Genomic DNA, 13,954 nt, shown 5'->3' with positions numbered 1-13,954 from the left:
GAGCTGATGCTGGACGTGTCATTTATCGTGGGTATGGTGCAACTTCGGCTCGTGTTCACGGTTGACATTGTAAAAATTTCGCCTGTAATGAGATAATGAACTGAATCATGGCAGACTGAAATCATCGAGCGTCCATAGCCTGTCCATAGTCTGGATATCCAGCCAAGAATCGGTACTGCCAAAGAATCAGAACATGTACAGTTTTCAACCCGAGATAAAAAAGACTCACTGGGTCCCCGATATAGAGGCATTATCAGCGTATGCATTCGGTAGTGGACTCCACATGTCCGATATGATGCCCGCGGTGCCCAGTCCATAACCATCAGGCCAGCTCGCGAACGCGCTCGTATCCGGCGTCAAGGCAGCAGCAGCCGGAGATGGCTGATGCTGCTCGTGAGGCGGCGCGTTATCTACCTTGTTGATGGCCGTTTCGAAGAGCTTATATGATGCATCGGCCGAGATGTAGGACTTGCGCATCTCGTCCATGGCGACCATACAGAGGGCGAGGTTATGTCTTCCCATTTGGCGCGCCATTTGTTTTGACGAAGTTGATTCGAAGAGGTGGATTTGCATTGGCGGGACGAGGGCAATGACTCTGGAAAGCTGGTTAGTGAACCTGGGACCAGGATATCATTGCAGAGGTCGGGGTTCGTACGTGATGGTGTGGCAGAGTCGGATCAGGTCTTCTGCCATCATGGAGTTCATCGCTGCGCTTGCGTTGGACGCAGCAGTCCTCGTCTTTTGGCATGCAAAAGTCCTCCAACTTCCTTGGTCTGCTGCCAGGATCTCTCTCGGGGTATCGAGTATGAAAGGCCGATAGAGTACGATAATGGATGTTCTAACTTGTGTTAGATGCTCGCCCTCGTTCAATCTCGCGGATTGATTCGGTGGGCACTTACTCAAAGTATAGCTTGAACTGGTAGATATGAGATGCGACAACTCGACTGTGACTTCCTGCTTCAGGCACCCGATACTGAAAACCACGAATCTGATTTTCGCTTTGCTCAATCTCCAACCTTGACGGCTTCATCCCTTTGGCCCTATAATTCGTCGCGAGAACATTACTAAGGGTGACACTCAAGCCAATGAAAGCCAGCCAGGTATCGAACAGAAACTGCATCTCTTCAGGAAGATACTTCTGACCAAGTTGGCCCTTGACCTCGGGCGTCAGGACGTCAGCGTCGCTCGCAGCCGGCATAGACGTGTCAAAGTCATCAAGGGCTATCCGCATAGGTCTGCCGAGTCCCAGAGAAAGCCATACCTCTCGCGAGTAGAGAGACCACCAGAGACGTTTCCAGAACGGCTTCGTACCTTGAGACGCTTGTTGGTTCGCGGGCATGTGCAGGCGGTGAAGACCGATCGTGTGAGAGAGGCTGATGGCGATGCCGTTCCAGTGCCAGGGCCCGGCTCTGTCGTCTGTGCTGGTGTACCAGTGGCCCATTAGGAAGACGGACTGGATGAGTGTCACCTTGTCTTTTTCGTAATCTGCATCGTACATAGCCTGCAACATGATTAGCTCCTGTTTGCGGTGACGGAACACCGGAAGGGGAGCCGACTTTCGCTCTTTGGTACATGGCTCGTTTCAGAGCCTTTCGCGAGGGAAAGAAATCTTCCGTCAGGAAACTTTCGTCAACAAACTGTGGTAAATGTCAGCTATGCCTAGTAATGAATGATAGCTCATTTGTGTCGTTGACCTACACTCGCGGCCGCGATGAACATGCTCCAGAGCAGCAACAGGCTTTTTCTTCCCTTTTCATACTCGGTGATAAACTCGCTCGCATCCAGGATCGGTGCAAATGGGTGCACATAGTGAAAGTAGCACCGGATCATCGCCTCGCGGATATGGGGCGGAGGTAGCGTGAAGGCGCCCTTCATCCTGAGATAATTGACATCTTCTGGCGAGAGGGCCTTGATGGATGGCATCGGCACTAGGAAATGGTTGTCTTTGGATGACCTGTTGGGTTCACAGATATCGATCAAGAAGGCCGGGCCACGTTGATCTCCTGAATGAATGAATGTCAAGAGAAACCCATCTCGAAGCTATGCTTGATGCATCAAGGTACCAAGACAGAGGACAGCTTACCTGGGTAGAACGGGACGCAGCCATCCTCGCGATTCTTACCACCTTCCAGTGTCTCTGCATACGCGGAGCTGTCCTCAGTGGCATCGGATGGATCCGGTGGCCGGTGACCTTTGGCTGGAAGCAGAGCACGCACGGCATCGTAAGGCCGAGTGGTTGGAGCGGATCGCCCACTGCCAACCGATCGTGTCTCGGCTGCGCGTGGGGACGTCGACGACCTCGGGCCACCGTTGACTTGGGGTGTGGTGCGCCGGTGATCTTCGGGCGGCGCGGATGTGACCCGGTCGTCCCTCGACTCGACGGCCTCCTCATTCTCTAGGGTACCCGACAATGGCCCCGGGGTCTGGGGTTCCACGAGCCGTCTTCTGGGTTGTGCTCTTTGTGAGATGAGGATTAACGTGTTCTCCCCACCTCCTCCGGGGGATGGGTTCATGGGGAGTTGATCCGAGTTGCTGTTTCGTTAGGACAACTCACCAACATGGCCCCGTACGGCAGCAAATTATAGAGACCGGTGACCAGAAGACTCACCGACGTCGTTTACGACTAAGGACCTCGCATGTAATCCCGTCCACAGAGCAGTTGGCGCAGGGAGGGCCAGATAAGGTGACTGTGCATCTCACCTTGCGCAGGTTGCAAGCCTTGCACGCTACAGCGGCACGCTTGAAAGTTCGGACTGCCGCTGCAGAGGGAGGGGAGGAACCCGTAGTGGTGGCCATGACAGAAGAGTCATTGTGCTGTAGAGACATGTTGTGTACCTTGCTTGCAGCCTTCGCTGGAGTTAAAGGTGTAGAGTGAGAAACGTTATCGTTATCATCAGGTGAGAATCCCCTTTGCTCTTTGGCCTTCATGCATGCTAATTCATCAAGGTTAGGTTTTCCCCATTCTCAATGGAACCAGTCACTTGTCTAAGGCAAGCTTATGTGGGGGACGAATGCTCTTGATGGGTGGGAGGTCAACAGCAGCTCAACATCTGTAAGTGAAGTGAATGAACGTGCTTGTGCTAGTCAGTCGACCGAGGATGTGGATTAGGTAATATTGCAGGTGGCATGTGAGAAGAATCGGGGTCAACGGAGCTGTCCACTTGTTGTTTGTTTAGTTACACACACAGTGTTCATGCGCTCCCTCATTGTTGATTTTGTTCTGCAGAATGCGGGGGTTTAAGATTGTCCGAGGACAACTTTGAACTGCCGGTTGCGACCTTGGCAAAGACTTTTACGGGAACGGTTAGGGCGTTTGTTCATCCTGGTCGCGTCCTTGAACCTAGTGCAATCGCGTTTCGTACTCACTTTAGAGAAGCTAAGTTGTGTTGTAGAGTTAGCAAGAGAGCATAAGCCGCACGACAGTGTCATTTTCTTTAGCAGGCTAGTGATGAATGGTCCAGAACGTCATATCATTATTCAATTATCCTCTATACCCGTAAGCCATGTCCATAACCATATCCGTAACCCATTAGTCGTAATATCGTGTTCCCATCGTGTGTGTATCCTACGCCCAATGCACCGACTTTCTCTGCTTCTTCTTCATGCCCAACTCCTCCGGCACGCGCAAACGAGCGTCCGCAATCACCATACCAAACGTCAAGCTCGACGCGCGACTATGCGTACAGACAGTAGCAGTCCCGTCAAGCTCCCACTCCCACCGCGTCTTCTCAACCATGTCCCCGGCCTTCCGGAGCTTCTGCCTCCACCCCTCTACAAACAACCACGCCAGACGAAAAACGCTCTCGCCAGAGGGCTCCACGGGGACGCCGCCTCTTTCCTTCTCTTCGGGGTTCCAAGGGACCGGGACTCGCAAGCCGCTCGGGTCTCTGCGGTACTTGCGTCGCTTCGGACGATGCCGGTCGCCCGGCTCCTCCATGTTCACGTCCTCTTCCCACTCATTGTACTCGGCGTCCCGCTTCACCCTCACGACTCTGAGCCCCGCTCCGCCCGAGCGTGGTCAATTTGCCTCCAACCCGCCAGCAGAGCTTCGTAGGAGTGCGCTCTGCTCGTCAGCCTCGTCTTCGGCTTCGTTGAGAAACCCTGCTTTGCGGTCGTATCCACGGTCCTCGACGTCATCGCCCCCGGGCTTGCTGCGCCGGACGGGGTGAAAAACACCCGACACCGGCCGTGATCGGACTGGACTGGCCGGCTCTTGCTTGGTTTGGTTGTTCTCAAAGATGCCGCGCATTCTGCTGATCAGACTTCCAGGTGAGTTGTTGTTCGTAGCAGCCGCGTTCCGCGGAGGGCTGTCTGAACTGGAGCCTACGGAGCCGGATGGTGCACGGGCTGCCTTCGCCGCCTCCTCACTATCTCTGAACGGATCATATTCCTCGCGGTCGGTGAGAGAAGAGTCGTTGCGCGGCCTCGTCAAGTGATGAACAGAAGCCGGCCACGAGTCCCGAATGACCGGCTCGTGCTTGTCAGCGTGCAACGCCGAATGAATCGGTGACGACGCCACGGAGTCGAGGGTACTCTGGCTTCGCATCGAGTGAGGAACCGAGTCGTTGCGAGCGTGCCAGGGGACGTTGGTCACATCGCGCGGGACCATGAGCTCGGGATCAAAATCTGCTTCGGCTTGCATAGTGGGCGGTGTCTGTGGCCGGTCAGGATTATGCCTGCTGAACGCAAGTCCACGAGAGGGTGTAGACTGCGACGACGCCGAGGGTGTCGCCGGTGACTCCTCCTGACGCAACGCTAAGGGGCTGATGTCCGGTGCTTGCTCACTTTGCTGTGGTGCCAACTGCGGAGTTGTCTGCTCATGTTCCTCTTCCGCCTGTACCTCGGAGACTTGCACTTCGGGCTGCCACGAAGTTGTTTGTCCGTACTGTGGCTGAAGTTGTGCTTGTCCATAGGATTGGGCGTCGAATTGGTCTTGATCAAACTGACCTTGACCGTATTGCTGCTGGGCAAGGGCGTCTTGCGCGTGATACTCGGCTGACTGTTGTCCATAAACGTCCTGGCCATGCATTTGAGCTTGCTGTCCGCCATATGATTCTTCAACCTGGGTATTAGGCTCGTAAGCGGACCGCAGAGGAGAAGAAAGACCAGCAGAGGCTTCTCGGTGAAGTGATTTCTGCACCTCCTCCCTCAACAGAGACCCAGAGCGGCTGTGCCTTGTAGCACCGAACATGGTGGGCGAGCGAAGCTCATCCCGCCAAGTTGAAGCTCCAAAACGGGAAGAGGCATATTGTGTGGGGTGCTCAGCCGGCTGCATGACCGCAGTCTTTGGGCCATCATCTTCATCGCTGCCGAACGAGTCGATAAGTTGCGTTAACACAGGCTCGTCTGATGACTGTTGCTGCTGCTGCTGCTGCTGCTGCTGCAGTTGCTGCGCAGTGCCGATCTGGGTGAGGAATGCTGGGGCTTCCGAGTGGTCATACTCGCTATCATCGTCGGAGTCGTCATCCTGAGCAAGCTCGTCGGCGAGTGAAGTCTCATGAGCTTGAGCATACGGAGACATTGCTCCTCCTCGGTTGTAAGTCTGGTCGTAGATGTCCTTGTTGCCGATGGAATCCGGGTGACGGGGCGAGCCCATGGCCCCTTGCGTATACTGCGAAGACGCGCTGAACCCGGCCGATGCCAACGGAGTGGCGTACTCTTGTGAGTCAGAATCCGTAAAGTCACCTGGTCCTGCTGGCTGGAGGTATGTCGATGCCGTGGAAATCTGGTCGTTGCTCGCGTTCGGCCACTGCTGCTCGTAGCTATCGACGCGCAGCTGTGGTGTCGGCATGGCGGTGCTGAACCTCTCGTCGACTGGGCTGATCTCATCACCGCCGCGCTTCCCAATGTTCTCCCATGAATCATCGCTTTCTTCCCCTCCTTCTTCTCTTTGATGACTTTGTAGGCCCTGACTGCTTGTTGCCGGCACCGAGTCCCTGAAAGCTGACTCCATCGGGTTGCTCTGCGTCATCGGGCTGGCTGACCTCAACGGACTTGTCGAGGCCAAGGGACTGGAAGCCCTCATCGGGTTGGTCGCCGCCAACGGGCTCGTCGCTTGCAGTGGGCTGACGGCTCTCATCGGACTCGCGCCCAGCGGGCTTGCTGATCTCGTCGGGTCGACTCCCATCTGGTTGGTCCCCATCAGGTTGCTTTCTCCCATCATGCTCGTTGTCTGGCCATATCGATTAGCTTCCCATGCCTCCTCATTCTCCTCGCTGTCGGAATCTTCGAGTTCATGACGGTAACGACCCAGTGCGCTGGATGTGCGCGGAGGCGGAGGCGGAGGCGGGGTCGCCCTGAACTGCGACGTCGATAGATTTGGCATCTGACCGGGCCGAGCGGCATTCGAATCCCAAGCATCCTCGTTCTGTTTGTCACTGGAATCCTCAATCTCCTGGCGGTATTGACCCCGAGAGCTTGATACCCGCGGAGGCGGGGGCGGGGGCGGTGTAGCCCTAAATTGAGATGATGATGAAATGGGGAACTGACCAGGTCGAGCAATGTCGTGGCTAAAGGGGTGTTCGTCCTCACTTGAGTCCGCTTGCTCTTGATGATAGAAGCCTTGAGAGCTGGGGACACGCGGCGGTGGTGGTGGCGGCGGAGTCGCCCGATAACCAGATGGTGAGAGCGCACTGGGCAGAAGATTGGACTGGACAGCGGCAGGGGGCAAGACACCTTGATCTTCCTCGTCTGAGTCTTCAATGTTGTAGCGGCTCTGTGACAGGGAACTGGGGGCACGGGGTGGTGGAATCGGAGGTGGACGCGGGGGAGTAGATCCGAACTGCGAGGTCGGGAATGTGCTGGGCTGCATGGGCTCGAAGGCGTCATCCCAGTCGGCTTGCTCCTCTTCCGAGGAGTCTTCTAGTTGATGCTGACCATAGTAACCCTGTGAACTTGGCGCGCGCGGTGGTGGAGGAGCTGGCGGGGTTGCCCTGTACTGCGATGATGAGAGGGGATTCAGCCGTGCTGGAGATTGCGCGTGGAAGATGTCGCCGTCGTCCTCAGATGAGTCTTCAACTTCTTGCGCATAGTGACCCTGTGAGCTAGAGACACGCGGAGGGGGAGGGGGGCTTGATCTGTACGGGGAAGATGTCAACAAAGTATTGATCTGGCTGGGCTGAGGAGCGCGAGCATCCCAGTCCTCCTCTTCTTCAGAAGAGCCGTCGAGCCCTTGACGGGAACGCTCTGCGATGCTTGGCAGAGGAGGAGGAGCTCGCTGTTGCGAAGCTGGCAACTGCTGGGAGGTGGTCAGACTTTCTGGCTCCTCAGAGTCGGAATCCATATCCTCTAGTTCACTGTTGTATCGCTCTTGGATGCTATCCAGAGTGGCTGGAGCAAGGTGCTTGGCCGACAAAGGGCTGTTCTCTTGAACAAACTGCTGGGAAGGATCCATCATCCCTTGACCCACGACGTCGTGCCCTCCAACGACGGAAGGATAGCCTTGGTCGAACATGGACTCATCAACGTCACCACCGACAGTGCTACTCCTGGCGCCGAATGGGTTGTAAGCGGCATCAGGCTGAGCTTGTCCCAAAGTGCTCGCGGTGGGCAGGAAGCTCTGGTCAGACGCAGTGCTTCGGGCGAAGGGATTGTTGTACATTGACTCGGGGACCTGCGGCGTGGGCTGCCGGCGCTCGATTGACTGGGCTGCGGAGGCGAAGCCGTCATTGGCAACTTCGGGTGATTGATTGACAGGGAAAAGGTTCTTGTACGTGGACTCTGCCGCCATCATGGCCTCCTCATCCTCGGAGTCGCTCTCTTCTGCCAGTGGGTAGCTCTGCTGCGGTGTCGTGCTCCGAGCGAACGGGTTGCTTGGTGCGCGTTGTCGCCCGGGAGTGCTCAGGGCTGGTGAAAAGCTTCGATCGATTGGAGTCGTACTTCTAGCAAAGGGATTACTGGAGCTCACGCTATCACGGCGGAGTCCTTGAGCACTAGGAGATCGAGCGAATGTCTCTTCGGGAGAAGAAGGCTGATGGTTACTTAAAGCGCTCGCGGACCGCAGGAAATCTGCACCAGTGGGCGTGCTGCGTGCAAACGGGTTGGTCGAGTCCTCCTGAGGCTCTCTGCTTGGGCTCCTTGCGAACGGGTTGGTAGTCTCCCGGGGAGGCTCTTCCTCGACCACCGTCTGCAATGCAAAAGGATTGTACGGTATGTCTTGCGAATGAAACGTCGGCTGCGCGTGGGCTGTGGAACCAGCTCTGGCCCTGGTGAACGGGTTGTAAGAGGTCTCTGCAGGCTCATCGGCATCGCTGTCCTCGTCTCTAACACTGAGAACTGGAGAAGAATCGCCGTCATCTTCCTCTTCGTTGAAGTGAACCTGTCTGACTCCAAAGTGGCCGTCATAGAACGTAGCACCAGGCGTAGAGCTCTCTTGTTGTTGATCTTGAACGTGGCTATCGTCCGTAACCATGCCCTTGGGCTCAGTCATATAAGAACTCTCGATAGCTGCGTCCGGGGCTTCAGAGACATTCCGGCTGAGAGACTCGGGATGGACATCTTCGTCGGTCTTTGCAGCTAAACCAGAGGTGTCGCCGGCTGCGGATGCAGCAGGCTCAGTGTGTTCAGTGATCACGGAAAGATCGGGCCCACGAGACTGATCAGCCTCATTGGCGCCAGCCTCATCGTGAGGCGTCTCGACAATTTCGAATTCGCCATGATCGGAGTCATGCTGAGTGATATCATTTTCCACGTCGAATCCATGACCAGGTGAAGCCTTCATTGCCGCATCAGCGTCGTGGTCGTCGTCGTTGTGCTCATGGTGGTCTCCGGATTGACTGACATCATGGACTTCGGCAGGCGGTGATTCGGGCTCCCCAGGAGAGACGCTACGCTCGTGAACGTCTACTTCACCTTCATCTCCGTGGACTGTCTCTGGGGCGACATCTGTTTGGCTATCGACGACTTGCGAGTCCTCGAGATCCTTGTCTTGCTCATCTGGTTTGGGGTCGCCCGAAATGGCTGGGTCCTCTTTCACAGAGCCATGCTCGTTCGATACACCTGTAGTGGGTGCTTCGTCGCTTGCCGTCGCCGCTGCCTCTTCTTCAATAGGTGCGGGGCTATCCGCTTGAGGAGCTGCCTCCTCCGCCGACCGCAGAGTAACCTCGGCGTGTTCGAACTCCTCCTTGTCATCATCAACAGCAGAAGACTGGGGTTCTTCGGCATCGGCATGGACATCGCCAGCAACAGAGTCATGTGCCTCGATAGCGACAGACTCATTTGGAGAGGCATCAGGGGCTGCAGGAGTATTTTCCTTTGAACCATGCTCAGCTGGAATTGAGTGAACCTCAACCTTCTCATCCTCGACGTGACCCTCTGAGTCAGCAGCTTGCGCCGCAACTTCATCAGCAGCAACAGCCTCCGTCAAGTCAGAGTCGGCAGGGGCGTCGGCGGTGGCGTCAGAAGGTCCAGCAGTGGAATCGTCCGCAGCTGCGTCAACGATACCACCAGCGAGTTGTTCTTCTGGCGGATCTGAAGCGTCCCGGTGTTCGGAATTTCCATCGTCAAGATCTTTGCTGGCAGTGGTTGGCTCAGGCTCTTCCTCCTCTTGGGTTGTCGGGGGTGCTTCACTGACTTCGGCTTGTGTCTCTTCAGGGTCGGGCTGAGCTTCAACAGCGTCAACTGTGGGGGACACCGCAGGCTCGTCGATTTCCTTGGCTGCCACTGTATCTGCATCCGTGACTGGGGCGGTTTCTTCGGCTTGATCCTCGTTGGCATCATGGACCTCGACGTCCGCAGTGGCCGGTGCTTCGGTGCTTGGCTCTTCAGCAGGTGCATCCTCCTCGGCTGTGAGATTGTCCTTGATAGGCTCGCCTTCCGGAGAGGCGCGGGCAATTTCTTTGTCTTCTTCAACTGTAGCTTCATCGTGAACAGTTGTGGTATCTTGAGCTGCAGGTTCCTCAGACTCGGCGACTGGCTGATCTTCAGCGGTAGCTACCTCGGGCACGGCATGACCTGAATCGGTAGGCTCATCCGCTGCCTCAGTGGGAGTCACATCCTGGGCGACCTCGGGGTCATCCACGGCAGCTGCCTCAACAGGGTTCTCCTCGGCAACCTGCTCGTCAACTACCGGTTGGACAGTCGCTGCATTGGTCGTCACCTCGTCGGCAGCTTGCTCCGGAGCAGGTGCGTCAGCTTCTGGCTCGGGCTTGTCTTCTGCTGAATCCACTTTTTCGACGGGCATTGCTTCAGTTGAAGCCTCATCGACAGGAGTCTCTTCGAGAGTTGGTTTCTGCTCAGGCCCAATCTCCTCTGAACCAGGAACCTCATCATGGCTGGGAGTAGCATCCGCCGCCTCTTCTTCAAGGGTAGCCTTCTCACTGGTGGAAGTCTCGTCTTCAGCAGAGCTACCGTCTGTTGCTCCGATGTCTGCAGCAGCTGCCCCATCCTGAGCATGAGCTTCTTCTTGTTCTTCAGGTGCTGCATCAACAGGAGTTTCCATTTCCTTCGCGTCCTCGGTCACAGGTGCAACCTCGGGTGGTTCCTCACTCGGCTCTGCAGTTTCGGCCGCTCCATCTTCTGCTGATGTGGTCGCAGCCTCCACAGAACCAGCGTCCTCTGGTGAGACGGCTTCACCTTGAGCTGGCTCCTCGGTGGCTGAATCTTCATCAGGAGTCGTCTTCTCAGCTTGAGGCGGCGCATCCTCCTCCTGAGACGTGGGCTCTTCTTGACTTGGCTCTACTTCAACAGCCTTAGAATCGACCTCCGGAGACGCATCTTCCTCGGCCTGGTCCGCCTCGGGTGCAGCTTCCTCTTCGACGGGGTCGCTGCTATCTGGAGCCTGAGCTTCCTCTGCGACCGAGTCATCCTCGACAGCCTTCATCGAGAACTCGGGCAATGATCTCTCCCCTGGAACCTCGTCGGCACCCGTATCTTCAGCCTCTTCGCCTGCTTGCTTTGGGGTATCATCTTCCGCACTATCGGGGCTCGTTTCAGGCGTGGCTTCGTTAACTAGGGCATCCTTTGCCACGACTTCTTCTGGCTCAGCCGCATCTTCACTTGCGTCAGGTGCTGACTCGTGAGAAGCAGCTTCAACAGGTGTCGTCTCCTCCTCAGGATTCTTGATCGCTTCGTCAGCGGGTTCAACGGGCTCGGCAGACGCGTCGTTGTGGCTGGGAACATCGGCCTCAGTTGCCGCAGGTTCCTTCGCAGAGATACTGTCTTCGGATGCCTTGGGTTCCTCCGCCGGTGCAGAGTCCTCAAGTTCGGCACCTGGCGCAGCTTCTTCAGCGATTGGCTCTTCAGCGGATGCATCCTCGGCGATAGGCACCTCCTTGGAGGCATCATCTTCCGGGGCGTCCGGCGCTGCTTGGACTACATCGGAGGCTTCCTCATTAAGAGATTCTTCGGAGGGGGCCTCGTCAGCGGCGACATCTTCCTTTGGAGGTTCCTCGGCTGAAGCCTCTACGGCCGGGGCCTCCTCGTCGGCAGCTGGTTCCTGTGAGGTTGCTTCTGCAGCTAGGGTTTCCTCTGTCGAAGCCTTCTCGACAGCGGGTGCATCATCTTGAGGTAGTTCATCCACAGGAGGCTCCTCAGCTGCCAGATCCCTAATAGCTGCAGCCTCTTCCACTGTGGGTTCTTCTGCCGGTTCCTCTGCCTGGGTTTCTTCCACCGGAATTGCTTCTGTCGGGGCTTCATCTATCGGAGCCTCCTCAGTTGAAGCAGCTTCTGCTGCTGACTCTTCGGCGGCGGGAGCCTCATCTGCAACAGTGTCTTCCTCACCAGCCGCCTCTTCGGAAGCTTTCTTGTCCTCAGCCGGACTGTCTTCGGCGGGGGTCTCTTCCACTGCAGGGTCCTCTGTGGTTGGCTCTTCGGTAGATGGCTCTTCGGCGGGCTCTTCTGACGTGGCGGGAGTGTCTTCTGCGGGAGCGTTGACGATAGCGGGGGCGTCTTCAGCAGCAGGTGTCTCTTCAACAGCAGGCGCCTCATCCGCAACAGTGCCTTCCTTCACAGCCGCATCGTCGGGAATCTCCTTGTCCTCCGCTGGAGTATCTTCAACAGGAGTCTCGTCCACAGCAAGCTGCTCTGTTCCTGGCTCATCAGCGGCGGGAGCATCCTCGGCGATGAGAGCTTCTTCTGGGGCAGGACTTTCTCCAGCAGACGGAGCTTCTTCGGTCAAAGGCTCATCCGCAGGCTCTTCTGGTGGAGGGGTATCATCGGCTTGATCTGCTGTCGCAGGCTCCTCGGTTGCCGCAGGCTCTTCTGTTGCTGGCTCTTCGGTAGTAGGCTCCTCAGCAGCAGAAGCCTCCTCGACAGGCGCTGTTTCCGGGGTCTCTACAGCCAAGCCCCTGACCTCGACCGTATCATGCTTCTCGTCGTCGGCAGCGGCATCTTGGGCTTCAGCAGGAGCCTCTGCAGAAGCTTCCCCGCTATTAGCCGGGGCGCTCACTTGGCTGTCCTCGGGAACAGCTGCGCTCGCGGCGGCCTCCTCCTTCTCATTTTCCGTGGGCGCGGGCTCGGAAGCCTCTTCTGGTGCGGCCGCCTCTGCGACAGGCTCGTCCTCAGGAGCCTTCTCGGCCTCGGCCTCAGCTTCAGCTTCAGCTCCGGGGGCCGGTGCCGTCTCCTCCTCGGCAGGCTGTGCCTCCTCGGTGCTAGTGGCATCCTCCAAGCTCTTTTCAGCCACAGGTTCTTCGGGTTGTGGCTGGGAGTTATCACCTTCGGGAGTCTTATCTTCCTCGACCGGCGCATCGGCCGGCGGCTCGGGAGCGGTATCCTCGGCCTTCTCTTCGGGCGCCGCACCGTTCTCGGCGGGCTTCTCCTCGTCTACGCTCTTGTCCCCTGCAGCCGGTTGGGCTGGGGTTTCGGGCGGAGGTAACGGAGACGGTTCCGCGGATAGTGCGGCACCGGATCGCCGCCCTGTTCTCGCGCGTTTTCGCGTCGGGACGGGAGGCACCGCGGCCTTCATCTGCTCCTCGATCATGCGGTTGAGTTCCTGGAACGCAAGTAATGTCAGATGCTGCCAGGGTTCGGGAAGATTCACCAGTCCTGCTTACCGTTCTCTTCGCCTCGAGTTCTGCCAACTTTGCTTCGCCCTCAGAAATCGTCTTGGCCGTCTCTTCCTCAATGCTGTCCATGAGGTCGTCCATTTCGTCTTCGACATTACGGGTAGTGGTATCAAAAGTGCCTTGCTTCTCTTCGTCCTCCTTGGCCTTGCGGGCCGCGAGCTCCTCATCTTCCCGCCGGCGACGGGCCTCCCGCTCTTCGTCTTCTTTTCGCCTTTGCTCGGCAATGTCTTCGAGCTCCTTCTGGTGCGCGGCCGCGAGCTCTTCTCGCTCTTTTTCGTAGGCTGCTTTCAGCTCCGCGAGCGTCATGTCACGCTTCTGCTCGAGCTCGTCGAGCTTTGTGTCGCTCTCCGCTGCAAATGTTGACAGACCCTCAATCGTCGAGTGGATCGACGCGAGGGCCTCGTTCATCTGCGCCACGAGCGTGGCAACGTCCATCTTGGCTGTCATCGAATCGGGGGTTCGAAAGAGAGTCGGCGCCCTCTGCGACAGGATGATGAGTAAAGGTGTTGTGATCAATTGTTTGTGCGTGGGATTTGGACAATGCCGGGAATCTTGCGTGGGAAAGCAAGTATCGTGAGGTTTTGTGAATTTGACTTTACTCTGACGTTGAACTGAACGTTCGAAACATCCTCGGCTCTTGCGGGGTGGCCAGCCAGTTTACGATATATACCACCCACCCTTCAACTCGACCACCAAAGAACAACAAGCAGACGATACAGTTCCAGCCAAGCGACAAGGCAGGAAAACCCGGCCCTGTGTGATGTTCCTACCAGCGATCATGCAAGTGCTTTCGTCCAGGGCCTGGCCTTGTCCCCCCTTAGTCGGCCGAACCCCCGACCCGATATTGAGAGGGAATGCTCTGTGCTTCCGCGTCCCTCCGTTCCGTGATTGGTGAGACATCGCGGCGGACTCCCATCCGATGTACCTGGACTTGCTGAGGTGGACCCCGTCCG

The 13,954-nt window shown here is 57.0% G+C and overlaps 2 protein-coding genes across 2 annotated transcripts; both read right to left on the bottom strand.

Moving 5' to 3' along the window:
• Positions 1-105: 105 nt before the first annotated feature.
• CPAR01_11513 (cutinase transcription factor 1 beta) lies at positions 106-2,826 on the bottom strand (the record flags this gene model as incomplete). Its single annotated transcript, XM_060495772.1, has 8 exons — positions 106-175; positions 230-595; positions 656-838; positions 900-1,501; positions 1,557-1,637; positions 1,699-2,003; positions 2,084-2,532; positions 2,609-2,826. The coding sequence occupies 8 exons, from the start codon at positions 2,824-2,826 to the stop codon at positions 106-108; spliced, it is 2,274 nt and encodes a 757-aa protein (XP_060346120.1).
• Positions 2,827-3,565: 739 nt separating this feature from the next.
• Positions 3,566-13,436, bottom strand: CPAR01_11512 (uncharacterized protein; the record flags this gene model as incomplete). The annotated part of the gene is made up of 3 exons (XM_060495771.1): positions 3,566-3,983; positions 4,035-12,928; positions 12,990-13,436. 3 exons carry the CDS (start codon positions 13,434-13,436, stop codon positions 3,566-3,568), a joined length of 9,759 nt encoding a protein of 3,252 aa, XP_060346119.1.
• Between the last annotated feature and the right edge of the window lie 518 nt (positions 13,437-13,954).

The sequence above is a fragment of the Colletotrichum paranaense genome, assembly GCF_030867605.1.
Source record: "Colletotrichum paranaense strain IMI 384185 chromosome Unknown Scaffold_9.1, whole genome shotgun sequence".
Classification (NCBI taxonomy): Eukaryota; Fungi; Ascomycota; class Sordariomycetes; order Glomerellales; family Glomerellaceae; genus Colletotrichum; species Colletotrichum paranaense.
The sequence above is the reverse complement of the archived record's forward strand: the minus strand, read 5'-3'. Positions and strand labels throughout refer to the sequence as shown.